The sequence below is a fragment of the Solanum dulcamara genome, chromosome 11 (assembly GCF_947179165.1).
Source record: "Solanum dulcamara chromosome 11, daSolDulc1.2, whole genome shotgun sequence".
NCBI lineage: Eukaryota > Viridiplantae > Streptophyta > Magnoliopsida > Solanales > Solanaceae > Solanum > Solanum dulcamara.
The window spans coordinates 44,776,208-44,803,318 of NC_077247.1; the positions used below are offsets into that span (position 1 = coordinate 44,776,208).

The window sequence follows — 27,111 nt, forward strand, 5'->3', positions numbered from 1 at the left end:
AACTAAACAGGTATTTAAATATTCTCTTATAATAACTTGAAGTGAATTAAATTCTACCATTAAATTATAATATTAATCTCATCCGTGAAATCATAACCACGCAAGTACCACATTATAACCATCTGATTTTCACTCATATTCTAGATACATTATGCGAAATTCCATTGTATTGGAGGAGTCAAGGATTTGCTGGAAATTTCGGATCGAAGAAGAGGCAGATCAAAATATGGTGTCAGCTGTCCACTCCACTTTCAAGATTGGTTGAGTCTTAAGTGTCCCCACGTCCGCTTTTCTTCGCCCGCAACAATTCAGATTTCCCAATCAGGAGTTGGCACGTATGGTGGTGGATTTTCAAAACATTTTCTTGGTTAGAATAATCTTATAGAGCAATCTTATAGTTCACTTGTTTCTGTGTGCCTAGTCGTAGGATCACTTGTAAATGAATGGTGGAGAATACGCGTGCTACCAAAACAAAATAAATAGTTATTAGCGATGGACAAATTTCGTAGTTGAACAATAACGAGCAATTCAACGATGAAGTTTGTAACTAATTTTTATTTTTATTTTATAGAACCATAACAATGAACTAACATAACATTCATTTTTTTTCCTCATTCCTTTCTATTTCACACTAAGAATGGATAAATACCGACTGTAATTACTTGAAAATGCCTGTAGGAGTGGTGGTTGTCTTTTACCCTGCTGGAAGAAAAATATCCAAAGAATTACCCAACAGAGAAAAGTAGAAGATATCTTACTGCAAATACAACAACACACACATGACAGAGAGCAATCTTTGTGGCCACACAACATTGGTTTGGTCCACTAGTAAAAATCTTGGAAGATTGATGGATTTGTGATTGCAAAGTGTGAATGAAGAGTAATCTTGATACCCAATGAGATTATAGATATAGATATCACTAGATAAGGACTCTTCGCCATCTTACTTGCTATATATAGTGAAGTTCCAAGCACTTCAGCTCATCACAACTAACTTCGATATATCATACTAGCAACCCCCTCACTTTCCTCTTTATAAACCATGGCAGCTGCTACAATGGCTCTTTCTTCCCCTTCTTTTGCTGGACAGGCAGTGAAACTCTCACCCTCTGCCTCAGAAATCTCTGGAAATGGAAGGATCACTATGAGAAAGGCCGTCGCCAAGTCTGCACCATCTAGCAGCCCATGGTATGGCCCAGACCGTGTTAAGTACTTGGGCCCATTCTCTGGTGAGTCCCCAAGCTACTTGACTGGTGAATTTCCCGGTGACTATGGGTGGGATACCGCTGGACTCTCAGCAGATCCAGAAACTTTTGCCAAGAACCGTGAACTCGAGGTGATCCACTGCAGATGGGCTATGCTTGGTGCTCTTGGATGTGTCTTCCCTGAGCTCTTGGCCCGTAATGGTGTCAAATTTGGTGAGGCTGTGTGGTTCAAGGCTGGATCCCAAATCTTCAGCGAGGGTGGACTTGACTACTTGGGCAACCCAAGCTTGGTCCATGCACAGAGCATCTTGGCCATCTGGGCTTGCCAAGTTGTGTTGATGGGAGCCGTTGAAGGTTACCGTATCGCTGGTGGACCTCTTGGTGAGGTTGTGGACCCACTCTATCCTGGTGGCAGCTTCGACCCATTAGGCCTTGCTGAAGATCCGGAGGCATTTGCTGAGCTCAAAGTAAAGGAGATTAAGAACGGCAGACTTGCAATGTTCTCTATGTTTGGATTCTTTGTTCAGGCCATTGTCACAGGAAAGGGTCCATTGGAAAACCTTGCTGACCACCTTGCAGACCCCGTTAACAACAATGCTTGGGCTTACGCCACAAACTTTGTCCCTGGAAAATGAAAATCTTAAAACAATCTTAAAATTTGATTGTTTGATGACTTTGTAAAGTTGCTATGATTTACTTGACAATAGAATGAATTTTTCTTCTATTCCAATTATATATATATGTTGTAGTCCTGAATTTCATTTTCCATTGGCATGAATGAACTATTGCCAGTTTCATATCAAAGGGGGGAAAAGACGACAAAGCTTTAAAAAAAAAAAACAAGTTACATTTGAGATGTGGTAAAAGCTTAAAACTTGAACAGACCAAGGGAACTTATGGAATGCAATTTATGCTCAAGAAGCATTACTCTCACTTAATGCCAAGAATAACATTGAACAACATGATGTTATTTACTTACATGATTCCTTATTTTTCTATTGAGAAGTGAAAGAGGAATTAAGAGGACATAATATTATTTCACTACTAGACCATTGACATTTCAGTGGTAAGGGAAAACCAATGTACAGTGTGTTTTGTAATGTGAACGTAGCAACTAAATATGAGTTTCCAGGTCATTATACTTATGTGTCTCTTAGTTAGCATAAACAAATTCATAAAGTTCTTGTACATTCCTACTTCCTTATATGCATGTGGTACTATCTTTAGAGAAGAACATGGCACATAGCAATGACCAGAGCCAAAACATACTAAGAAGAAAATACAAGTAAGCTATTCATGCATGGCACTTATTAGAGAGGAAATTAAGTTCACACTGACATTGTAAAAATTATACTTACACAATCATATCACTTATTTACAGGGGCAGAGGTAGACTTCAGCGATCAATGGATGCCTGGTGAATGAATAAAATCCTGGCCTCCTTATCAGGCTTAGGCAATTCTCTTCTCTTTTGAGCTAATTTTTCGGGTTGAGTTAGACCCAAGATCCATTTCTTTACATTCAGCATACATTGGTCCAACCCATATATGTGTTACGAAAAATCATTAAATATGTACAACAACTAAATTTAGAATCCATTTTCTAGCATTTAAGATCGTCGTCGTAGATTTCAGAACCCATAAAATTCAAATCTCGATCCATCTTAGCTTATTCAGTAATTACATGTTAATCATCATTATATCATATCATACTATATTAAAAGTGGGAAGCTCCTATCTTCAAAGTTAGATTACCATTTTACTCCTTTACTAAATCAACATCTATTTAATAATAATATTTTAATCACAAAAATGTTAAATTAGATTTAATCCTTCAAAATTAAAAATATATCTCTATTAAATGAATAAAATTCAATTCCATTAGATGTGGTTTAATTTTAAGTGTCATTACTTACATTCGTAACATTAATCTTCTCCCATTTTAGCTTTTATGATTTGTTTGATTTTCTTAATATTTATATTCTATTAATTAAATGAATAAAATTTAATTGAATGAACCGTGGTACAAATATTCTTAAATGTCAATTGTAACATCAATCTTTTCCCGTTCTTGCTTTTATTTGTTTGGTCTTCTCAATATCTATCAGATATACAATTTCTTCTTATTTATACTACACTCTATAAAGTAGACAAATAGAGTATCAATCACTTCGTTACTTTGTCCTTTATTTTTCTTCCAGGTAATAAGCTTCCCTCTTCCATGCAAGACTATTTTTTTTTTCATTGGTATTATTTTGCTCAACTCCAATTATAACATATGGATAAATTTGTTCTTCTTAGACAAACTCATTTTTTTGTTTCCTTTATATATTATTTGTTACAGGACTTCAACATATTTGATCTAACTCTTTGATCTTTAAATATTGTTTTATTCTAATAAAATTCATGTTTAGAGCAATGCAGAAATCGCATTATATACTATCATCTTTCGAGATGTACTGAATTATTTCATTTATTCAGTTCAAAGAATAGAAAAAGAAGAAGAAATTCCACCATCGTTCCTTTCTTTTCTTTATTTATGTCACTTCAATGTGCACGAAGGAAATTATTATCTATTTAAATTATATTTTCCTAGCAGATTATTTATTGTGGATGCTGTTATTTCAGAAAACAAAGAATAAGTTGAAATATAAAAGGCACGATTAAGAGAACATAAGTTATAAACAAAAATAAAGTTATTATATCTGATGGTATAATATATATAGTCTTTTCTAAATTAGTCTTTTTCACTTTATTTTTATAATTTTTTCAATCCAGGTCCCAATACTTCAAACTTTTCAGATTTAGCAATTAGGTGATCAATGTGCAATGCACGTTTTCAAGAACTAGTCTTTTGATAAACATTAATTGATAATATGATAAAAATGAATTTCAGCTTTTCCTCAATTTATTTAGAGAAAGGCTAAAGCATAGTACTACATTGAATGAACTACAGTGCTGAAAGATAAAATCTGGAAAATTCCCAAAGGATAATGATAAGAGATATCAGTATTGTAAGCTCAACAAATCACAGGGTAGAGTTCAATCCATGTAGCCACACATTGGAGGACAATATTGAATGGGTCCCTTTAGTAAACATCTTGGAAAATTGGAGATTGCCAAGTGTGCATTAATTGCTACACATGGGATCTTGATACCCAATGAGATCAAAGAATATATATCATTAGATAATTAGGACTCCTTCCCTCTTACACCCTATATATATGGTGAATTAATTCCCTTGGTAACTTCATCTCATCACAGCCAACTTCAACAATATTTCAAACCATCAAATACTTACTTTTCTCTTGATATAAACACAATGGCAGCTTCTACAATGGCTCTTTCTTCCCCTTCTTTTGCCGGACAGGCAGTGAAACTCTCGCCCTCTGCCTCAGAAATCACTGGAAATGGAAGGATCTCCATGCGAAAGGCTGCCCCCAAGTCTGCCTCATCTAACAGCCCATGGTATGGCCCAGACCGTGTTAAGTACTTGGGCCCATTCTCTGGTGAGTCCCCAAGCTACTTGACCGGTGAATTCCCTGGTGACTATGGGTGGGACACCGCTGGACTTTCAGCAGATCCAGAAACCTTTGCCAAGAACCGTGAACTTGAGGTGATCCACTGTAGATGGGCTATGCTTGGTGCTCTTGGATGTGTTTTCCCTGAGCTCTTGGCCCGTAACGGTGTCAAGTTTGGTGAGGCTGTGTGGTTCAAGGCTGGATCCCAAATCTTTAGTGAGGGTGGACTTGACTACTTGGGCAACCCAAGCTTGGTCCATGCACAAAGTATCTTGGCCATATGGGCTTGCCAAGTTGTGTTGATGGGAGCCGTTGAAGGTTACCGTATTGCTGGTGGACCTCTTGGTGAGATTGTCGACCCACTCTACCCCGGTGGCAGTTTTGACCCATTGGGTCTTGCTGATGATCCAGAGGCATTTGCTGAGCTCAAGGTAAAGGAGATCACGAACGGTAGACTTGCTATGTTCTCTATGTTTGGATTCTTTGTTCAGGCCATTGTTACCGGAAAGGGTCCATTGGAAAACCTTGCTGACCACCTTGCAGACCCTGTTAACAACAATGCCTGGGCTTATGCCACAAACTTTGCTCCCGGAAAATGAATATCGTAAAACAATCTTAAAATTTGATTGTTTGATGGCCTTGTAGTAATTGTGAGTTTACTTGACAATAGAATGGATTTTTCTTATATTCACATTATAGTGTAGTCCTGAATTTCATTTTCCAATGTAATGAATGAAATAGTGCCAGTTTCATATCAAAGGGGGAAAAGAAAAGATGACAGCAAAAAAAAAAAGAAGAAGCTACATTTGGGATGCGGTAAAAGCTTAAAACTTAAATATAAGCCCATAGGAACTTATGGAATTCACTTAATTCTCAAGAAGCAATACTCTTAACTTGGTGCCAAGGATAACATTGAACAGCATTATGTTATTTACATGATTCTTTATTTTTCTGTCTAGAAATGAGATGAATCAAGAGGACATAATATTATTTCACTACTACACCATTGACATTTCAATGATAAGGGAAAACCAATATACTATCTTTGTACCAATTTAAGTGTCTTAGTTTAACTGAGTACATAATTAAAAAAATAAAGAATCTTGAGGTTTTAAATTAAAGATGTATGTAGTCTTTTAAAGCATCATCTTAAACTCACCATGTAGGATGTTGGAATTGTAAAACTTAAATATTGAAAGAGACATTCTTTTTAGGATAGACTAAAAAGGAAGTAATGCACTTAAATTGAGACGGAGAGAGTGTATGTTCTGTAATATGAACGTAGCAAGTAATATATGAGTTTCCAGGCCATAATACTTATGTATCATTAATTTAGTTTGCATCTGTCATTTGGAACAAGTTCATAAATTTCTTATAGTCCTCATTCCTTACATGCATCTGGTACTATCTTTGGAGTAAAAACATCTGTGTGACAGATTATTTAACAGATGCTGGTATCCTTCCAAACATGGCACATAGTAATGACCAGAGCCAAAAGGACATAGTAAGCAGAATACATGACACTTATAAGAAAGGAAATTAAATTCTATGCAATATTGTAAAAGAATACTTACACAATCATATCATTACAGGGGCAGAGGTAGCCTTCGACATATCGGTTTTGAGATGTGTTAAGAAATTCATTATATGTACACAAATTAAATTTAGAATTTATTTACTAGTACATAAGGTCATCGTCCTAGATTCCAAAACGCCTAATATTCAAATCTTGATTCAGCTTTGTTTATTAAGTAATTAGAGGTTAATCTTTTGATAAACATTAATTGATAATCTGATAAAAAAAATGAATTTCAGATTTTCCTCAATTTATTCAGTGAAAGACTAAACCATAGTTCTACATTGAATGACATATAGTGGTGATACATAAAATCTGGAGAAATTCCGAATGGATAATGATAAGAGATCATAGTGTAAGCTCAACAAATCATAGAATAGAGTTCAAGCCTTGTAGCCACTTAAAGGTGGACAACATAGGTTGGGTCCCCACTGTAAAAAACCTGGAAAATTGAATGATTGGAGACTGCCAAATGTGCATTTATTGCTACACATGGGATCTTGATACCCAATGAAATCATAATATAGATATCAGTAGTAAGGACTCTTCCCCTCTTAATTAGTACTCCCTATATATGGTGAAGCCACTTGTAATTAACTTCATCTCACCACACCCAACTTCAACAATATTTCAAACACTCATAACGTTCTCTTGATACAAACCATGGCAGCTTCTACAATGGCTCTTTCTTCCCCTTCTTTTGCTGGACAGGCAGTCAAACTCTCACCTTCTGCCTCAGAAATCACTGGAAATGGAAGGATCACTATGAGAAAGGCTGTCCCAAAGTCCGCCTCATCTAGCAGCCCATGGTATGGTCCAGACCGTGTTAAGTACTTGGGTCCATTCTCTGGTGAGTCCCCAAGCTACTTGACAGGGGAATTCCCTGGTGACTACGGGTGGGATACTGCTGGACTTTCAGGATCCTGAAACCTTTGCCAAGAACCGTGAACTCGAGGTGATCCACTGCAGATGGGCTATGCTTGGTGCTCTTGGATGTGTCTTCCCTGAGCTCTTGGCCCGTAATGGTGTCAAATTTGGTGAGGCTGTGTGGTTCAAGGCTGGATCCCAAATCTTCAGCGAGGGTGGACTTGACTACTTGGGCAACCCAAGCTTGGTCCATGCACAGAGCATCTTGGCCATCTGGGCTTGCCAAGTTGTGTTGATGGGAGCCGTTGAAGGTTACCGTATTGCTGGTGGACCTCTTGGTGAGGTTGTCGACCCACTATACCCTGGTGGCAGCTTTGACCCATTAGGCCTTGCTGAAGACCCAGAGGCATTTGCTGAGCTCAAGGTGAAGGAAATTAAAAATGGCAGACTTGCTATGTTCTCCATGTTTGGATTCTTCGTGCAGGCCATTGTTACTGGAAAGGGTCCATTGGAAAACCTTGCTGACCACCTTGCAGACCCCGTAAACAACAATGCCTGGGCTTATGCCACAAACTTTGTCCCCGGAAAATGAAAATCGTAGAAAACAATCTTAAAATTTCATTGTTTGATGGCCTTGTAAAGTAGTAATTGTGATTTACTTGACAATAGAGTTGATTATTCTTATATTCCAATTATTGTGTAGTCCTAAATTTCATTTTTCCAATGGCATAAATGAAATACTGCCAGCTTCATATCAAAAGGGAAACAAAAAACGATGACAGCCAAAAAAAAGAAGCAGCCCAAGATACATTTGGGATGTGGCAATAGCTTAAAACTTGACTATAAGACCAGAGGAACTTTTGGAGCTCAAGAAGCGATACTCTAAGAACTTAGTGCCAAAAATAACATTGAACAACACGATGTTATTTACATGATTCCTTATTCTGAAATGAATTAAGAGGACATAACATTATTACACTACTACTTACGCCATTAACATTTCAATGATGAGAGAAAACCAATGAATATGTTTTGTAATCCGAAAGTAGCAAGTAGTCATTCATTTCAATTTATTTGTCCTACTTTCCTTTTTAGCCTGTTTAAAAAAATATCTCTTTTCTTTTTTGACAACTATTTAATTTCAACTTTCCACACGACATGTTTAAAACCACAAGATTAACAAATATTTTGGTACATTCCACATATCTTTAGTTTAAAACCACAAAATTCAAGTCTTTCTTCCTTTGTTAAACTCCACGTCAGGTTAAAACCAGACAAACAAATTGAAACGGATGAAGTAATATATATGAGTTTCCAGGTCATTCTATTTATGTGTCCTTTGTTTAATTAGCATCTTTAATTTGAAAAAATTCATTAACTTTTTGTATAGTCCTCCTTCCTTACATGCATGTGGTACTATATTTAGAGTAAAAGCATCTGGGTGACAGCTTATATAACAGAGGCAGGTATCCTTCATAGTAATGGCAGAAAAAGGACATCGTAAGCAGAAGTAAGCTATACATGACACTTATAAGAATGTAAAGTAAGTTCTATGCATAGACATGGTAAAAAAATACTTACACAATATATCATATCACTTATTAACTGGGGCAGAGTTAGCCTTCAGCATACCGATTGGACAGAACCAAGTAGCTTTGGCCCAAAACATGTACCTGTATTAAGAAATTCATTAAATATGTACACAAATTAAATTTAGAATCCATTTCCTAGCACTTAAGATTGTCGTCCTAGATTCCAGAACCCAAAAAGTTCAAATCTTGATCCACCTTAGCTTATTAAGTAATTACAGGTTTAGCTTTTGATAAACAACAAGTCAACAATAACAACATATCTAGTGTAATCCTAGAAATCAAGTCTAGGGATGGTAATGTATATGCGGACCTTACCCCGTAGTTCTACATTGAATGAGATCTAGTGTTGTTAGATAAAATCTAGAGAAATTCCCAATGGATAATGATAAGAGATATCAGTATTGAAAGTTCAACAAATCACAGAAAAGAGTTCAAGTCTTGTAGCCACTTATAGGTGGACAACATTGGGTGGGTCACCCTTGTAAACATCCTGGAAAATAGAAGGATTGGAGATTGCCAAATGTGCATTTATTGCTACACATGGCATGGGATCTTGATACCCAATGAGATCATAGATATAGATATCACTAGATAAGGACTCTTCCCCTCTTTCTTAATTCCTATATATGGTGAATTGATTCCCTTGGAACTTCATCTCATCACAGCCAACTTCAACAATATTTCAAACCATCAAATACTTACTTTTCTCTTGATATAAACCATGGCAGCTGCTATAATGGCTCTTTCTTCCCCTTCTTTTGCTGGACAGGCAGTCAAACTCTCACCATCTGCCTCAGAAATCACTGGAAATGGAAGGATCACTATGAGAAAGGCTGTCTCCAAGTCTGCCCCATCTAGCAGCCCATGGTATGGCCCTGACCGTGTTAAGTACTTGGGCCCATTCTCTGGTGAGTCCCCAAGCTACTTGACCGGTGAATTCCCTGGTGACTACGGGTGGGATACTGCTGGACTTTCAGCAGACCCTGAAACCTTTGCCAAAAACCGTGAACTCGAGGTGATCCACTGCAGATGGGCTATGCTTGGTGCTCTTGGATGTGTCTTCCCTGAGCTCTTGGCCCGTAACGGTGTCAAATTTGGTGAGGCTGTGTGGTTCAAGGCTGGATCCCAAATCTTCAGCGAGGGTGGACTTGACTACTTGGGCAACCCAAGCTTGGTCCATGCACAGAGCATCTTGGCCATCTGGGCTTGCCAAGTTGTGTTGATGGGAGCCGTTGAAGGTTACCGTATTGCTGGTGGACCTCTTGGTGAGGTTGTCGACCCACTCTACCCCGGTGGAAGCTTCGACCCATTAGGCCTTGCTGATGATCCAGAGGCATTTGCTGAGCTCAAGGTAAAGGAGATCAAAAACGGCAGACTTGCTATGTTCTCTATGTTTGGATTCTTTGTTCAGGCCATTGTTACCGGAAAGGGTCCATTGGAGAACCTCGCTGACCACCTTGCAGATCCAGTTAACAACAATGCCTGGGCTTACGCCACAAACTTTGTTCCCGGAAAATGAATATCATAAATTGATGGCCTTGTAAAGTTATAATTGTGAGTTTACTTGATAATAGAATGGAATTTTCTTATATGCAATTATTGTGTAGGCCTGAATTTCATTTTCCAATGGCATGAATGAAACACTGCAAGTTTCATATCAAAGGGGAAAAGAAGATGACTGAGCAAAAAATCGGGATAAATTTGGGATTTGGTAACTAACAGCTTAAACCTTGAATATACAGACCAGAGGAACTTATGGAATGCAATTAATCCTCAAGAAGCAATACTCTTACTTAGTGTCAAGAATAACATTGAACAACATGATGTTATTTACATGATTCTTTATTTTTCTGTCGAGAAGTGAGATGAATTAAGAGGACATAATATTATTTCACCACCACACCATTGACATTTCAATGATTAAAGGAAATCAATATGTATGTTCTGCAATCCGAACGTAACAAGTAAAAGCATCTGTGTGACAGCTTATTTAACAGAGGCAAGTATCCTTCAAACATGACACATAGTAATGACCAGAGCCAAAATTAAGGACATAGTAAGCAGAAGTAAGCTATACATCACATTTATTAGAAAGGAAATTAAGTTGTATGCATTGACATTGTAATAATACTAATACAAGCATATCACTTATTAACCGGGGAAGAGGTAGCCTTCATCCTACCGGTTTGACAGAACCAATTAAGTAGCTTTGACCCAAACCATATATATGTGTTAAGAAAACTCATTAAAAATGTACACAAATCCAATTAAAGAATCCATTTACTAGTACTTAATCCCCAAACCCCACTTGTGAGGATTACACAGGGTATGTTGTTGTTTGTTGTTACTAATACTTAAGGTCATCATCCTAGATTCTAGAACGCATAGTGTTCGAATCTTGATCCACCTTTGCTTATTCAATAATTACAGGTTAATCTTTTTGATAAACATTAATTGATAATCCAATAAAAATGGTATAATCTGTTGTCACAAGTTAAAACTTATGTAAATCCCAACAAAAATAAAAATCTATATCCTCATGTCCTTCTGAATTAGTTCTGTAATTCCAAGTCTCAGCATTCCTAGCGCGTGTAGTAGTTTAAATCCACGTACTAACCCATCGTTATACCTCTAAAAATGAAATTAACATTGTAACTTATATAGAACCTTATATGACTATATATACCTCTTCATGACCATAAGATTTAAGAAAATCCACGCATCGACCTTAGTTAAAAAAATAAAAAATTGAAAAGAAGTATGCATTGCCTGAATTTGTAAATCTTAAATTTGTAAAATCCAAAACCAGTATCTTCACTTTTATGTGAATTGAAACTCAAATAACTATGATATTGACTCTTGCTTATGCTTAGTATTTTCTATAGGGGGGAGTAAAAAGCAAGATAAATTGTGTGGCTAACTTTAATGACTTTATTAAATTCCAATAGCACATTAGTTTCAATCGCATTTCTTTTCATGCAATATAGTGGTGGTAGTTTTTACTGAGCTGGTAGATAGAATCTGGAGAAATTTCCAGTGGATAATGATAAGAGATATCACATTGTAAGCTCAACAAATCACAGAATAGAGTTCAACCACACATATGATTGGGTCCCTTTAGCAAGCATCTTGGAAAATGATTGCCAAGTGTGCATTAATTGCTACACATAGGATCTTCATACCCAATGACATAATAAATATAGATTTCACTAGATAAGGACTCTTTCCCTATATATGGTGAATTAATTCCCATGTAACTTCATCTCATCACAGCTAACTTCAACAATATTTCATACCATCAAATACTTACTTTTCTCTTGATATAAACACCATGGCAGCTGCTACAATGGCTCTTTCTTCCCCTTCTTTTGCTGGACAGGCAGTCAAACTCTCACCCTCTGCCTCAGAAATCACTGGAAATGGAAGGATCACTATGAGAAAGGCTGTCTCCAAGTCTGCCCCATCTAGCAGCCCATGGTATGGCCCTGACCGTGTTAAGTACTTGGGCCCATTCTCTGGTGAGTCCCCAAGCTACTTGACCGGTGAATTCCCTGGTGACTACGGGTGGGATACTGCTGGACTTTCAGCAGACCCTGAAACCTTTGCCAAAAACCGTGAACTCGAGGTGATCCACTGCAGATGGGCTATGCTTGGTGCTCTTGGATGTGTCTTCCCTGAGCTCTTGGCCCGTAATGGTGTCAAATTTGGTGAGGCTGTGTGGTTCAAGGCTGGATCCCAAATCTTCAGCGAGGGTGGACTTGACTACTTGGGCAACCCAAGCTTGGTCCATGCACAGAGCATCTTGGCCATCTGGGCTTGCCAAGTTGTGTTGATGGGAGCCGTTGAAGGTTACCGTATTGCTGGTGGACCTCTTGGTGAGGTTGTCGACCCACTATACCCTGGTGGCAGCTTTGACCCATTAGGCCTTGCTGAAGACCCAGAGGCATTTGCTGAGCTCAAGGTGAAGGAAATTAAAAATGGCAGACTTGCTATGTTCTCTATGTTTGGATTCTTCGTGCAGGCCATTGTTACTGGAAAGGGTCCATTGGAAAACCTTGCTGACCACCTTGCAGACCCCGTAAACAACAATGCCTGGGCTTATGCCACAAACTTTGTTCCCGGAAAGTGAAGATCATAAAATGTTCTAAAATTTTCATTGTTTGATGGCCTTGTAAAGTTGTTGTGAATGAGTTGACAATAGAATGAATTTTTCTTATATTCCATTGTCGCCGGTAAGGGTCCTGAATTTACATTAAAACATTCAAGAAATTAAATAGAGAATAAAATCCTAAATGAACACTTTGGACGATATGGTAATCAGAAAATCACAGTAAGTCTCTTTAAAATCTTTACAAAAATGTTACGTATGTACCATATATTGTTTGCTTAACCTTATAAATTACATTAATTTCCAGTTGGAAAAAATCTGCAGATTTTTATGCCAAAGCGCTGAAAATTGTAGCCCGACTAAAATTTTCCATTATCTCGTATGGTTGTGTATAGTGATCACTAGATTAATGCCTCTTCGTGACCATGCCAAGGGATTAACTAACAAAAATCTATTCATGAATCTATGTTAAACGAAAAAGAAAAAAGAAGAAGGATATATGCCGTTATTGCATTGTCTGCATTCATAAATCTTATTTGTAAAATCCATAAACCAGTATGTTCACTTTATGTGAATTATAACTTATAATATAACTACTCCATATGATATTATTAATTGACTCGATCTTGCTTATGCTCGGTGGCGGAACCAGGTTTATCAAGGTGGTTGGTAAACTCATAAAGAAGTCTTGAAAATTCAACAACTACTATATATACATAAAATGCAATTTTAATCATGTATAAGTAATATAATTTTCTGTCGAAGGGATTTGGATGAAGTCCTCGGCCCTACTTGGCTCCGCCCCTGCTTATCTTGATGAGTAGCATATATATATATAACTGGGAAACAAAAAATCTTAATTACTTTGTTTTTTTACTTTGTTAGTACTGATTCCCTGAAAGAAATGTATATTGAGAATATAGATGTCTGAAATTAAGGTATTATATATGCCACCTATAATCACCAAGTTCATTTGTTTTTTTGATTAACTAGGAAAGAATAAATTTGGCAGCAAATATCATCTGTTAATCTCATTGCTTTTTACAATCATAATTAAGCATACAAATTGTAAATAGTAATTCATTTCATATTTTCCTGCAGCTCTTACTTAGCTAACTAATGAAGTGTAAAAGCAGGGAGAGTAGATGCATGAAAAATATCAGGCATGGTCCTACATTGAATGAGCTAGCTGTAGAAACTTTTATCCTGCTGGTGGAGGTGTCGTATTGTAAACTCACAAAGATAGATAGAGTGCAATCCTTGTAGCCATACATAGGAAGATAACATTGGTAGGGCCCTCCTTGTAAGAATCATAGAAAGTAGATGGATTGGAGATGTGCATTAATTGCTACACATGGAATCTTGATACCCAATGAGATCATACATATAGATATCACTAGATAAGAGGATTATTTCTCTCGAATTACCTCCCATCCTATATATTCTGAACCCCAACTAGCTTCACCTTCATCACAACCAACTTCAACAATATTTCAAACACTCATCACTTTTCTCTTGATATAAACACCATGGCAGCTGCTACAATGGCTCTTTCATCCCCTTCTTTTGCCGGACAGGCAGTCAAACTCTCACCATCTGCCTCAGAAATCACGGGAAATGGAAGGATCACTATGAGAAAGGCTGTCTCCAAGTCTGCCCCATCTAGCAGCCCATGGTATGGCCCTGACCGTGTTAAGTACTTGGGCCCATTCTCTGGTGAGTCCCCAAGCTACTTGACCGGTGAATTCCCTGGTGACTACGGGTGGGACACTGCTGGGCTTTCAGCAGATCCAGAAACCTTTGCCAAGAACCGTGAACTTGAGGTGATCCACTGCAGATGGGCTATGCTTGGTGCTCTTGGATGTGTCTTCCCAGAGCTCTTGGCCCGTAACGGTGTCAAGTTTGGTGAGGCTGTGTGGTTCAAGGCCGGATCCCAGATCTTCAGTGAGGGTGGACTTGACTATTTGGGAAACCCAAGCTTGGTCCATGCACAGAGCATCTTGGCCATCTGGGCTTGCCAAGTTGTGTTGATGGGAGCCGTTGAAGGTTACCGTATTGCTGGTGGACCTCTTGGTGAGGTCGTCGACCCACTATACCCTGGTGGCAGCTTTGACCCATTAGGCCTTGCTGAAGACCCAGAGGCATTTGCTGAGCTCAAGGTAAAGGAGATCAAAAACGGCAGACTTGCTATGTTCTCTATGTTTGGATTCTTTGTTCAGGCCATTGTTACCGGAAAGGGTCCATTGGAGAACCTCGCTGACCACCTTGCTGATCCAGTTAACAACAATGCCTGGGCTTACGCCACAAACTTTGTTCCCGGAAAATGAAAATCTTTAAACATTCTCAAGTTTCTTATCGTCTGATGACATTGTAAAGCTGCGGTGTGCTACCTGACAATATAATGAAATTTTGATTGTGTTTGAATGACTATTCTCTACGGAGTTTCATTTTCCTAAGTCAAAACCCATGAATCAAGCACCAACAAATTATACAAAAAGAGGACCCCTCCACATATGAGTAACTAGAAAAACTGTAAAGCTATGTTAAAAGCTTTAACTTGAATTTACAACTAGAGCAGCTTATTGAATTTAATGAATTCTCTTTAAAAAATCTATACAGGATCTCACGTACATAAACAAGTTGACTACACTATATTCTTGCTTTAAGCAACTATGAAAAGTATATACTAACAACATATTTGGCCCAAAAGAATATATTTTACTAACATAAAGATTTACACACAATTGTAAATTAAACTGAGTTGCTCAATTTCTTGCCGGAAAAGCTTCACAGATGGTATGCCAATTCTGCCTTATACCTTTGATATCCGAGGTTGTACATGCATTATACTTGTGAAATTACAATGTTTTGTGAAGTGGTTGCTCGCCCTGCTATCCTCGAGTGGATGCTATTGCCACACAATGATGGCATATGCAAGCAGCTAACTAGATCAATGAATTAACAAATCGTGATGGAATGAGGTCAACTACGACTAGCAGCTCTTGCTCTCAACACAGCCTTCTCGTAAAGTTCTTCATATTGTGATGCTGATGAATCCCAACTAAAATCTATGCTCATGTCCTTCTGAACAAGCTCTTTCCAAGTCTCAGTATTGTTCATGTAATAGTTAAATGCACGTTCCAAGGCATTGTTGAATCCCTGATCATGGAACAGTGCAACATCAAACTTTATATATATGTTTAAGAACAATGCTTGATGCAGATTCTGATCTGTATTAATTTGCTAGAATGCCACAAAACTGAACTAGAATAGTGTCTTGGACAACTTTTTACTCATGTATTAGGCTCTTAGCTACTAAATTGCGGATACCTGTTCATCAGCAGTCACAAATGTAAATCCATTTCTAAACTGAATTGGGATTGAGTCATCGTCAATATCAAAAACACTGCAAGCAGATTTGAATCGTTAATAATAAATCTGAAACAGTATAACCATGAATGCTGACTAATAAAGAAGTCCTGCTGTTCCGCATTGACGAACCTATCATTCAAGCCCCCTGTTTTCCTAGCTATTGGTATTGACCCATATCTCATCGCTATCATCTGCACAAATGGAATTCAGATTCAAACATTAGAACCTAAAAATATTGAGTTATTCTACAGGTTCTTGATTTAATAGAAATCGTTCAGGCAATTGTGTAATGACCTGAGTAAGGCCGCAAGGCTCAAAGATGGAAGGGACAATAAGCATGTCAGATGCTGCATATATCAAATGGGAAAGAGCCTCATCATACTTCAATACCAACCGAGCATGCTTGTGATTTTGGAAATGGTTTCCAATATCCTCAAACTCCCTCTGCACAAATATTGATGTATGAGTTGACAAAGTTCTAAACATTATGCTAGGATGCACTAGGGGTAGAGCAACAGTGGAGGAGTCCACAGCAAAGTGCAGACAAGTTCACACGAATGGTTTGATAAGAAATAAACGTGGAAAAAGTAGAAGATATAACATACTAAAGTTGAGCCAAAAATATCTGACACTGACAGAGAAGAATTATATCCATCATATACAATTTTATTATTTTCCATGATTAACAATCCAAGGAGAAGCCACTAAAAGAATCAAAATCAAGCTTCAAATAGTTTAGTGTTTAAGTACCAATAGAAAGAATTCAAGTAAGAATGGGCAGATTTACCATAGTACATAGAAATTTAAAGAAACCAGCACCCCTGACCGTATCATCTCAAAGAAAAGAAAAGAAAAGAAAAGAAAAGACAAGCCAACCTTTTATAAGGAATATAACTGTGACTGATACCAACCATTCTTGAATCATCAGAAAGAGGTGCTATGGGTTTCCAAGTTTCGGATGTCTCCCTAAAGGCACGATTTCTGACTTGATTAGCACAGAAACAAAAAGGTGGAACTGCTAGACTGGAAGGATTTGATTACTGAATCGTTCATTCATGTACCCCCAACTAGAAGATTCAACACATAAAATTGAAAATCCAACAGATTTGTTCCTGTACAGGAGTGAATTCGCTTGACGAAACTGGACATGTAGAACCTTCTTTTACTTCTTCAGTATTTCTCATTTTATTGATAAACAAAGTTTAAAAGCCTGAGCTAACAAGGCTTATCTGTGTGCTACAAACAGCGAACTATATCACTTTGTATAATCATTAAGATGACATGATGATTGTATCTACATTTAGCATACGAAAAGGGAATCATTACCTGAATATGCGGCACTGGGCTAGAACCAAGAAGAACAAATTGACCTCCCAACTCCAAAGTCCTATATATGGCATGTCTAATAAGATGCACGCCCTTTTGAGGAACCAGTCTTGTTATGCAACCAACCTGTAGCCAAGCAATCTTAGGTTAAAATATGCAAGTGATATGGATGTTTTTATCCAAAAGGAAAGAATAATCACAGCAATTTATAATGCAATGTCAATTAGTATATCCACCCAACTGTTGTTCTTAAATCATTAGCTATTAATCCTCCACTATCGTGTTTGGAAGTTTTAACATTCCGTACACCATGCCTTTTTTGTTGTCTTTGCTTTTCAACTTCAGTTATAAGCAGTGAGTACATTTACATCAGAATTTGTGATATAAGGATGTGGATGCCAAGAAAGGTAAATTGGTACAATAAAATGAGTAGTGCAGCATTGTCATAATGTCATCCAAATATTATTAAGATAAATTAAAAGCAGTGGGATGATTCATGGAATGTAAAACATCACAACTGTCATAACTCATGCCATTCCAACATTTTCGATGAACTTAGACTTTATTCAAAACGTTTTTATTTGAAATGAAATGTTTCTAGAGTTAAATTTGATGAGATATTATCCCATATTAACTAACGGAGTGGTTGAGAGAAGGATAATAAACTATGCAAGATACAATGGAACTAAATGACACACACTAATACAAATATTTAGGAAGACCCACCAGCATGCTTTGCAGCTCTAGAGAATTCATAGTCAGATTTTAAGGTTAGGCTGAGGACTTCCAACTAATTTAGTCACTGCATGTAATCTTGCCTCTCTTTACAATCTTGTTCATGGAGTCAGTTAGTAATAAACAGAGTCATCACTTAGTGCATCTCTTTTTCTTTTTTTTTCTGAAGAAAATTCACACTAGTGGAATCCTCTGAAACCAATGGTAATTTCAGCAGTATTCCACTTCATTTAATATTTTTTTGCCACCGAATCCAAACTTGGAATCCCTGAATTCCACTGGAATGCAAACAGTTATGCTATAGCTAGTAGTTGCTCCCTTTGTTCTCCATTACATGTGACACACTTTCCTTTTTAGTTTTTTCCGAGAAGAATGAAATATTCTCTTTATGGAAACTATTTAATCTTAGCATCACATTTTACCTGAAATGACATGACTTGTTGAGACCCACTTGATATAAAATGAAAAGACATGTGGAACTCTCTCCATCACTCATTTAAAAGGAAAATACTATACTTCGCATATATTTGACCTACAGGTCAAAAGTCTTCTTTGTTCCTTAAACTCCAATCTAGTCAAATACCTTCACATAAAATGAGACGGAGGAAGTAATAGATTTTGTATTGTATCTCATAATTAAAAGGTAAGTCACAATCTAACCAAAGCATTGTGGTGTTATAGCAGTATAATACAGACATCATAATCATTCACAGATAAATAAATTACTGACATCATAACCATAAGTTGTAACTTAATAATAAACCAGGGAAATTCTTACCAATGGTCGTCTAAAGTCAGAAGAAGAGAGCCCTAGAAGTCTTCTTAAAGCTTCTTTATTTTCTATTTTTCCATCTATGTCACTGGCACTATATTGGACCTTAAGAAAATTATCAGAAGTTGGATTCCAAGCATCAGTATCAATTCCATTCAGAATTCCAGCAAACTTCTTAGAATGGGAGTTAATTGTTGCATGTAGTCCTTTTCCTCCCTGTACATCAGAAATGAAAATTTGACTCTGAGGCAGAAATTAGTCAGGCAAGGTGTAAAGTTTTTTCTAAACATGATAACAGGTTGTCAAAGTGACTTTTTGTGGGAGGGGATTATTTACTTGCAACATGCATAAGTAATTCATATCATCATCTTGCAAATTGCATCATTCTACAAACTTAACGATCATCATGTACCATATGAAACAAAGCTTAGAACTCAAATGACAGTGTACTAAATTTTTGAATAGAACTTGATCCTTCCGCCATATCACCTTTGGACTTCTCAGATCTCGAATAAGCGTCTGATCAAGTCAAATATCAGGTGTACCACCAATAAGTATCAAGGTCTTCTAAAGTTTTTGTCAAAAGTAGTATGTTTTACCATCTTGAAGATATATGGCCATATAGCTAACTTAAATCATCAATGAAGACCCAAAGACATGATCATTGGACCTTCTACAAATTATAAAATCAAGGATGTCTCTGATCACTTGTTTACAGAAGACATGAGATTCCATACCAATCCTTGAAGTCAACAGGGGAATATTCAGCATCTTTGGTACCAGAAAGAAAGACAAGGAAAAGAATATTGAAGAGGGAAAAGAAATATATTTCGAGACTCTTTGGCAATAACAGAAGTTTTTATTTATTTATGAAGATGGCAACAGGTCATTTCAGGCCCTACAGAAACTATAGTTAAAAAGTCCCATTTAAGTTGCATTTCAAACAAAACCTATCATGCCTCACTAGAGAAACCAATTACATAAGTATAAGATAAAAAAGAAATGACTGGATGCTGCATGAAAACAGAATGTGAGAGAAGATGCTTAGGAAAATGAAATTCATACCTGAGCAGAGCGGACCTCTTGAGCATAAGTTGGTGAAACTGTGGTAACAATGTTAGAAAACACAATTGCACCCTGGAACAAGAAAGAACCACATCGACAATGTATTTAAAAAGTTGACTTGATAGGAAAGGAGCCGCCAAGATCAGTTATAACCACTTATCAACAGATATCTTGCTACCTTCACGGGATTTATTCTATCGTTTGCTGAATTGTCCTGCATCCTATCTGGTCTGTTCAAGTGATAAGCATCAAGACCGCAAGATGTTAATTCTGATGCCGGTGCAGTCCCTTGATACTCAAAATTATGGCATGTAAAACAAATCCTCGCTGAGTCCAATCCTTTCGGCACATATATTTCCCAATAAAGTGGTGCCTTCATGAAATAATAGAATCCTGAATGTATGAAAAACAGCAGCTAAAAGGTACCAGAGAAATTGGAATCAATCTTACAACAAAAGCTGTTTGCCATTCATGGCAATGAATTATATCTGGTCTCTTTTCAGCCTGAAGTAGTAATTCAAGTGCTACCCTGCTAAAGAATGAAAATCGTTTGAAATCATCGTGCTCTCCATAAAGTTGTCCTCTACAGAAGAATTTACCAGGATGCTGAGGCTCAATAAAATAAACTGGAAGGCCTGAAAACAAAAATAAATAAACATGATATAGCCAAACCTACAGGCAGAAGATGTAACAAGAAATGGACCCTAGTGGACCGTAAATACTCTTGACCTTCAACAGTGCCCGTCCAGATATTATTTTTGTATAACCGACCATCAAAATATGACTCAACCACCACATCTAACACCTGTAAAAGCATATCCATTTATGTGATTGAAAATCATATCACAACCTGGCTACTAAGGTAATGATGTGAATGTCAACTTTTAAGCATACCTTCATGTCCTTAATTGACTCGTACTGCATACAATCATATTTAGGAAGAACAATTTCCACAAGGTGTCCTTTCTTCTGCAGAGCTTTGCCAAGACCTGCCACCACATCCCCTAGACCACCTACCTATGAGACAATTAAGAAACGCCTTTTAGATAATTTAAACATTACAAATGCCTCCAATAAAGTTGCTGCTTAATTTTAAGTATATTATTACATAGTTGTTGCTTAATTTGCCAAAACATTGTCCTTGAAGTTGTTGCTTAATTTACCAAAACATTGTCCTTGAAGATTATTATACATAAATAAGACGAATAATATGTTACTGTCTTTCAACAGAATGTGCAACTTTCAGAGGGCATAACAGACTAACAAAGAACGAAAACAAATAAAAGAAAGACACAAGATCACAACAGTATACTGGCTGCATTTGATTATCTCGCACAGTAACGAATAATTGAGACCGTTATGATAACTCTTGTTCCGTGTACTTGTTTTTATATACACTCATTGGCCAGCTATGATTGCAGCCTACTTTGCTAGTCTTGTACTAAACAAACATTTTTTTGAGAAAAGGTAAGTATACGCTTTCACCAAATAAACATTAGCATCAGCCACCAGGAAAATTCTACAATGCACAGATGAAGAGAAAACTTTTTTGTAGATTAGGTGCATATGTGATTCTGGTCTAACCTAGAGTTATCTGGAATTGTGATAAAGATGATCTATAACCAACTCATACTAATTGCCTTCATATTTAAATCAAGGTACTACAATTTAATTATTTTTAGTAACTTGTCTTTCCACCCTTTGTACATCGATATAAAGAGAAAACAACTTCGTCCTAAATACAGAACATACAATCCAATAATCCTTTCTGAAGAAATTGTTACACAAATAAACATAGCTTAAGTTTCATTATATTCATCTAACAAAGGACTGCAATCGGTGAGCCATTAATACCTTTGCAACAGGCGCCATCTCGGCTGCAATATGGATGATATGCAGTCCTGGACTATTGGTTGACCAGAAAAGAAACTGCAAGTTATATCCTTAAACTAGGAATATTCAGTTACGAATTATTGAAACCAGACATACCGTGTTGGTGATGAAGTAAATCTGAGAAATGCCGCTAGAATTTCATGATCATTCTTCTCCTTGCATGACATATATGCATCACAGATACGTCCATCTCTCTTCCAGACCAGTTCTCTTAACAATTTTGCATCATCCTTTGAGATTTTCTTTTCCATAGACCAACCTTCAATCATCAACAACAATCGACTCCAAAATTCCCAAGGCATATCGTTTACAGGTTCATCTAGAGGTTTTTTTTTAGTTTCCTTTTTCAAATTATCAAGTGTATCTTGAAACTCCTTGACAGAATCCTGATACAGCTGGACATAAGATTGTATCTCTTCATCAGACCTCTGAAGGCGTTCATCAAGAAGTTTTATCTTCTGCTGCATTTGTTCATTATACTGCTGTAACTTTTCAGATGAAAGCTTATAGATGCTAGCCTCTTCAAGAGATTCTTCAAGCCTGTCAACCTTTTTCAGTAGCTCTTGGTTTTGCTGTAGCACTGTTATTGCTTGATCTGCTTGTTTGGTTGCCTTAGCTAGCAACATTTGTAAGTGTTCCACCTTTTCATATAAATTTTTGCACTCCAATTTTAAAGCAGAGAGCTCTGAAACATCTTCCTGAGATGCAGCCAGTTTAGATTCCAACTCACTTAAAGAAGATTCAAGAACTGATCGTTCTTTCTCTAGCATTAAGATGTGTTCATCTGTTTCCTTGACTAAGCTAAGCTCTGACTTCATCGCTTGAAGATCTTTCTTCAATAATATATTTTCTTTCCTTAATGAATCCAATTCCTCACTCAATGAATTAACAGTATCACTATGTGAAAGAGGAACTGAATTATTCACATGAAGCACATTTTCCTCACTGCCTCTGCTGCTAGTCAATTCATTTTTCAGCTTTTCCAACTGGTCTTCTAGAAGTTTCACGTGTATTTTTTCTTGGGCAGCAACTCTGAGCACTGCATCAGTTTCTGCCAGCTTCATTTCTAAAATTTTGATCTCCTCATGCAAACCTTCTTTCTCTCCAAGAACTTTTTGAAGTTCTTCTAACACATGGACACGAGCTTCATTGATTTGATGAATATCTACAGATGTTATTCAGAAGGTAATGAAACTACACAACGATCTTTTGATTTTGATGAAATTCACACAAATTTCCCAAGACGCAACCATAAAATAGCAAAAATAAGTGAACTTAAAGAATAAAAACCAGAACTGTCTTACTCTTTTCCGCATTTCTTATCATGACAATCAGATCCTGAAGATGAACACTTGAAGGTTGTCCCTCCTCATTTGAATCGACGGACTGTTTCAATTACGAGGTATTCAATTATGATCCCAAGTAATTTGCACCATTAGGATAAATTGAACAAAAGAGAAAAATGCAAAAGACATCACTAATTAAAGACTGCATGAAACAAGAATCTTTTCAGTTTCTTTATTAGCAAGGAACAAAATGGCAAAGACCACTTGTTGGAACTTATTTCTGAGGATGTATGGCATGCATCAAACCTTTGTTGCATTGATAACCTTTTGCTCCTAACACAGCAATAAACTAGATGTTATTTGATGCTCTAAGTTGTTAGGTCCATATACACTATTGGTAAAAAAGGGTGAGATGAAGCTAGCAAGGTGAAAATCACAATATCTGTCTAGAGGTGGGAGACTGACTTTGATAAATTCTGTCCTTGATGCCCTCCCAACTTATATGATGTCAGTGTTTCCAGTTCCTCAGAGGGTCATCAACAGATTGGTAAAAATCATAAGAAAGTTTTTGTGGCAGGAAAACAATGAGAAAAAGTGTTATAACCTGGTCAAATGGGATGCTGTAACAGTGGGTAAGAGACATTGGGGATTGGGTATTAAGAGCTTGAAAAATCAGAGCAAGGGTCTCAGAATGAAATGGTTGTGGAAGTTTTGCAATGAAAATCAATCCTACTGGAAGGAAGTCATTAGTACAAAGTACGAAAGGGAAGATTACTGGATGAAAAAAACTGTAACTACACCTAACAGAGTAAGTGTATGGAGGTCCATTAGATCTTGTGGGATGATATCAAAAACAATGCAAGGATCAAAGTGACAAATGGGGAAAGAACTGACTTCAGGAAGGATGTATGACATGAGGCTGGCAGGCTAGAAAATATGTTTCCAGATATTAGTACCTTAGTGTCACACCAGCATAAGTCCATAGCTGATCATTGGTCTTCTCAAAGGTGGAACTTCAGTTTTAGATGACAGTTAAATGATAGGGAGATTCAGAGAGTTGCTGATTTTTACAACGCCAATGGTCCACTCAATGGTTTGGAGGGGGGGGCAAGATACTTTATGGTGGAAATGCAACAAAAAGGGTATTTTCAAGGTGAATTGTGCTTATAACGGGTTGAACAACTCCTACCAGTTAACAAGTAACTGGCCTTGGAAAGGAATCTAGGAATCCAAAATAGCCCTTAAAGTATCATGTTTTGTGTGGTTATTGGCTAAGGAAGCTGTTCTGACCCGAGACAACCTAATGAGGATAGGGATTCCACTGTGCTCAAGGTGCCTATCTTTGGGGGAAACTGCTGAGACTGTTAACCATCCTTTTCTACACTGCAGAGTAACTAGCCAACTCAGGAGACTATTCGTAAATCTCAAAGGCATGTCATGGGTCATGCCCGGCAAGATCGCTGAAGCCATTCAGCGTTGGGAAGAAGCTGGACTGCAGTCCAAGAGCAGAGAGAGATGGAGATATTGTCCTGGCTAGCATTTGGTGCGCAATATGGAAGGAGAGGAATTCCAAATGTTTTGATAGTATAGAAAACAGTATGCAAAAAGTCAAGATTAATTGCTTGTTGCTACAGTGTTTATGGTGTAATCAATCATACTCCAATGACACTATCTCCATAATTGGTGTACTAGACTCAATTTAGATCAGATAGCTGGATTTGATGAACTATTGTAAATATGGCTCAGTACTGCCTATTTACTGTTGTAGTAATATACAAAGTTACCTGTTTCAAAAAAGAAAAGATCAGATTCCACAATTATGTAAATGGTATCGTAGATATTATAGGTCCGTAGAAAATGTAAGGGAGTACTGGTAGATTGCAAAAGAGAAGAAGCAAAGAGAGGTCCAAGATAATTATCGCCTGCATTACATATATAGATTGGCATGAAATCTCAGGGGCCTATATACTCAGCTGAAAGAAATGCAGCATGAAGGTCTGGAAGGTGCATTCAGCTTTATTTGGTTTATCTTTTGGGAATTTTTTGAATACTAGTTAAACCATTTAAAGAACTCCATTTTTCTTACACTAAAACTCTAGTGTATATGAAAGCCATGTATTTTGATATTGAATATGAATACATTGGAATTCTCTTCTTCTAATGGAAGCACCCACCCTTGGCACATAGTTCATACTTCATAATATAAATTCTTATCCATCAAAAAAGCACAAGGTACAACAATTTAGTTCAAATGCTGAGAGGCACTTAGTTATTTGTCAATGGCAAAATAAGGGCATGTCTCCGCAAGGCACTCTTTGATGCATGCCTGAGATTTCCATATAGCTTTAATAGGGTTCAGGATTTGTGAAAAGCTCCACTCGGAGAATTCAATTAAAGGGGTAATTAGGATGACACACCTGAAAACCATTAATGAACATACATATAGTATAATGACTAGAAGTATCTCAAACCCTAATATCTCAAAGAGCATACCAAATAACTAATCTCATCTGAACTTTTGGTTTCCGTCAAAGTGGCAACTTTTTCTTCGATTGAAATTTCCTGATTTGAACTTGATAGGCTTTGTTTGGACATCTTTTCAGTATTGGAATCTACATCATCACTTGACTGAAGATCAACATCTGGTGGGCATTCAATATTTATCTTCTTGGTTTGTTGTTTCTTGTTCTGCAAACTGGAAATCTCAGAGCATAGTTAATTAATGCAGCAGGAGATAAAAAAGAAGATCGATTTCGTGTTCCCAACTATATGATCACTCGACTTCTAGAAATACATTTTTCACCAAGCCATTTAAGTAAAGCTCCAGATTATATAATAAATTGCAGCTTATTCACTAACAATTGTTTCATCTTTTGCAGTTCCAAGTTCCAGGAATCCTAACAATTCAAAAAACTCAAATGACTTCTCCACACGTACAAATATATAAATCACACAACCAACTCCTGCTAACCGAAACTATGGAAACTCAAAATCTACTCAACTACTCATCCCGGAAGGATTTCAAATAAACTCCTAAAACCTGATTTAATTTCCACAACACAAAACCTCAGAAAACAATAAACCAACTCCAACTAAAGCAACTGACTCTCCATTAATCAAAAACACCAAAACCTAATTAAACAACTCAAAAAAAAAAGTACAATCAATATTTTTTCCACATATAATTAAACCTGAAATCACTGAACGAAACCAGGTCAAGTACATCAGAAATGCAATAAGCCGATCCTTACAAAATGTACACTAGTCGAATTGGAGTACCTTAAATTGCGGCGCTGGCGAATTTTGCCGGAAGCTGGTTGCAGGCGTTGAGAAGGTAGTGGATAGAATCGAACATTTACTTGCCTAGAAAAAGGTGCTCCTCCGCACCATTTTTGCGTCGTAAAACAGTTGGAGATCTTCATCTCCATCTGCAGGAATGCAAAAATCTGAGCTGAAGGAAGAAGAGGAGAGGAGAGAAAGGAACAAACCGTTTCTTCGAACCAACGACTCCTGAAAACTATTTGGGTGTGTGTTGATAAAAGTGCACATATCTTCTTTTTTTTCTTTTTTTTTATTTTCCTTCCTGAAAAAAAGTGCACCTTTCTTCGGACTCAGTGGAGAAAAGAGAGGAAATATCTTGGAACTAGTGGAAACAGGATGATTCAGTACGCTATGGTCTAGGATAAGAGTTTGTCCTCCTAATTAAAAGGTGATTTGGTCTAATGGATTAAGTGAGTTATTTTTAAAAAAAAATGATATTTGATTCATGATATTTAACTTATATTGGAATAAAT

General features: G+C 37.0%; 6 protein-coding genes and 1 pseudogene across 8 annotated transcripts; 6 read left to right on the top strand and 1 right to left on the bottom strand.

The window, feature by feature from the left end:
- The first annotated feature begins 965 nt into the window (after positions 1–965).
- LOC129875254 (chlorophyll a-b binding protein 1C, chloroplastic) lies at positions 966–1,935 on the top strand. Its single transcript, XM_055950707.1, has one exon. It carries the CDS (start codon positions 1,043–1,045, stop codon positions 1,838–1,840), a length of 798 nt encoding a protein of 265 aa, XP_055806682.1. The 5' UTR covers positions 966–1,042; the 3' UTR covers positions 1,841–1,935.
- A 2,499-nt stretch (positions 1,936–4,434) lies between these two features.
- On the top strand, positions 4,435–5,416 carry LOC129875255 (chlorophyll a-b binding protein 1B, chloroplastic-like). The gene has a single exon (XM_055950708.1). The coding sequence runs from the start codon at positions 4,527–4,529 to the stop codon at positions 5,322–5,324; it is 798 nt and encodes a 265-aa protein (XP_055806683.1). The 5' UTR covers positions 4,435–4,526; the 3' UTR covers positions 5,325–5,416.
- Positions 5,417–6,928: 1,512 nt separating this feature from the next.
- LOC129874461 (chlorophyll a-b binding protein 1B, chloroplastic-like) lies at positions 6,929–7,880 on the top strand (annotated as a pseudogene). The gene has a single exon (XR_008762899.1). The product of XR_008762899.1 is annotated as a chlorophyll a-b binding protein 1B, chloroplastic-like (transcript).
- A 1,442-nt stretch (positions 7,881–9,322) lies between these two features.
- Positions 9,323–10,356, top strand: LOC129874460 (chlorophyll a-b binding protein 1B, chloroplastic-like). Its single transcript, XM_055949745.1, has one exon. It carries the CDS (start codon positions 9,482–9,484, stop codon positions 10,277–10,279), a length of 798 nt encoding a protein of 265 aa, XP_055805720.1. The 5' UTR covers positions 9,323–9,481; the 3' UTR covers positions 10,280–10,356.
- Positions 10,357–11,998: 1,642 nt separating this feature from the next.
- On the top strand, positions 11,999–12,983 carry LOC129874515 (chlorophyll a-b binding protein 1C, chloroplastic-like). Its single transcript, XM_055949807.1, has one exon. The coding sequence runs from the start codon at positions 12,092–12,094 to the stop codon at positions 12,887–12,889; it is 798 nt and encodes a 265-aa protein (XP_055805782.1). The 5' UTR covers positions 11,999–12,091; the 3' UTR covers positions 12,890–12,983.
- Positions 12,984–14,239: 1,256 nt separating this feature from the next.
- Positions 14,240–15,292, top strand: LOC129874514 (chlorophyll a-b binding protein 1C, chloroplastic-like). Its single transcript, XM_055949806.1, has one exon. It carries the CDS (start codon positions 14,398–14,400, stop codon positions 15,193–15,195), a length of 798 nt encoding a protein of 265 aa, XP_055805781.1. The 5' UTR covers positions 14,240–14,397; the 3' UTR covers positions 15,196–15,292.
- Positions 15,293–15,390: 98 nt separating this feature from the next.
- Positions 15,391–26,964, bottom strand: LOC129874512 (probable starch synthase 4, chloroplastic/amyloplastic). 2 transcript variants are annotated; one of them, XM_055949805.1, is made up of 16 exons: positions 26,597–26,964; positions 25,811–26,012; positions 23,336–23,417; positions 22,128–23,196; positions 21,993–22,039; positions 21,033–21,151; positions 20,868–20,943; positions 20,589–20,773; positions 20,317–20,511; positions 20,139–20,210; positions 19,080–19,289; positions 17,567–17,692; positions 16,535–16,684; positions 16,370–16,431; positions 16,199–16,274; positions 15,391–16,027 (listed from the first exon to the last, which is right to left on the bottom strand). In XM_055949805.1, exons 1-16 carry the CDS (start codon positions 26,743–26,745, stop codon positions 15,851–15,853), a joined length of 2,997 nt encoding a protein of 998 aa, XP_055805780.1. In that variant the 5' UTR covers positions 26,746–26,964; the 3' UTR covers positions 15,391–15,850. The 2 variants fall into 2 exon arrangements, with proteins under 2 accessions (XP_055805780.1, XP_055805779.1); XM_055949804.1 differs by having other exon boundaries at positions 21,033–21,155; positions 21,993–22,044; positions 26,597–26,963.
- Positions 26,965–27,111: the final 147 nt, after the last annotated feature.